Here is a 978-nt window from a genome sequence, read left to right as displayed (position 1 = left end):
TAACAGCATTAACTTCAACTACAACAGTTTAACTACAACCACAACTACTATTAATACCAGCACAACAACTACAAGCACATCTACTACAACAACTACTACAACAACTACTACTACAACTACAACTACTACTACAATTACCATTACTATTACTATTGCAACTACCACCACCACTACCACCACTACAACTATTACTACCACTACCACTAATACTACTACTACAACTAGTTCGGTTTATACTTTTACAACATCAACTATAAAACCAACAACAATAACAACATTAATAACAACAACTACGTCTCAGTCAACAACTGCATTAGCAACGACAATGAGACCAGTTGATCTCATGTGTTGCTGTACATGTTGTCTAGCGAATAACAATTACGACGCACAACATTGTCGGTCTAGCAGCAAGAGCAACATGGACTCAGCAAAAAATATGGCCTATAGACAGCTCAGCTCTGTCGTCAACCCATCCATCTCTACAAATTTCGAACCGCCAACGATAATCAACGGCAGTCAGTTCAACAGGACGACTCTTAGCGATAATTTTCAGAAGCAAGAACAATTCTTCGAAAGAATTGCTACACTGTCGACTTCTGAGCAGAAATCTTATGGGTACAGTGTGAGTGACTTGATAAACTACTGCACATACATGGGGGAACGGTGTGATTTATCCAAGTCAGTTGCAGTTGAATCATTTTTCAGTGGTCTTATTCTTGCATGTCTTTGTTAATTTATTTGTTTTGAGAAAATTTTTTATATTTATACTGAATATCAACACCATACATTTTATCCATAGTCATTCAAAATATATTTTATATGCACACACAAACACGCACCAGTTTCAAACGGCAGAAATGCATTGTTATTTTAGTTAACTCGTAATATGATCTTTTGCCACATTGAAGGGCTTTCAATAGTCCATTCTTCGGAACGATCGATATTGATATGAACGAGAGATTTGTACTAATACCTCGT

General features: G+C 36.5%; 1 protein-coding gene across 1 annotated transcript in view; it reads left to right on the top strand.

Annotated features, from left to right (window-relative positions):
* Nucleotides 1-418: 418 nt before the first annotated feature.
* HELRODRAFT_184156 (hypothetical protein) overlaps nucleotides 419-978 on the top strand; it is a gene marked incomplete at both ends in the record, with an annotated part of 2930 nt that continues 2370 nt past the window's right edge. The window contains one exon of the mRNA XM_009016592.1: nucleotides 419-678. Within this exon, the coding sequence (XP_009014840.1) occupies nucleotides 419-678 (260 nt within the window). The remainder of the gene's footprint in view (nucleotides 679-978) is intronic.

Source organism: Helobdella robusta (genome assembly GCF_000326865.2).
Source record: "Helobdella robusta unplaced genomic scaffold HELROscaffold_187, whole genome shotgun sequence".
Classification (NCBI taxonomy): Eukaryota; Metazoa; Annelida; class Clitellata; order Rhynchobdellida; family Glossiphoniidae; genus Helobdella; species Helobdella robusta.
The sequence above is the reverse complement of the archived record's forward strand: the minus strand, read 5'-3'. Positions and strand labels throughout refer to the sequence as shown.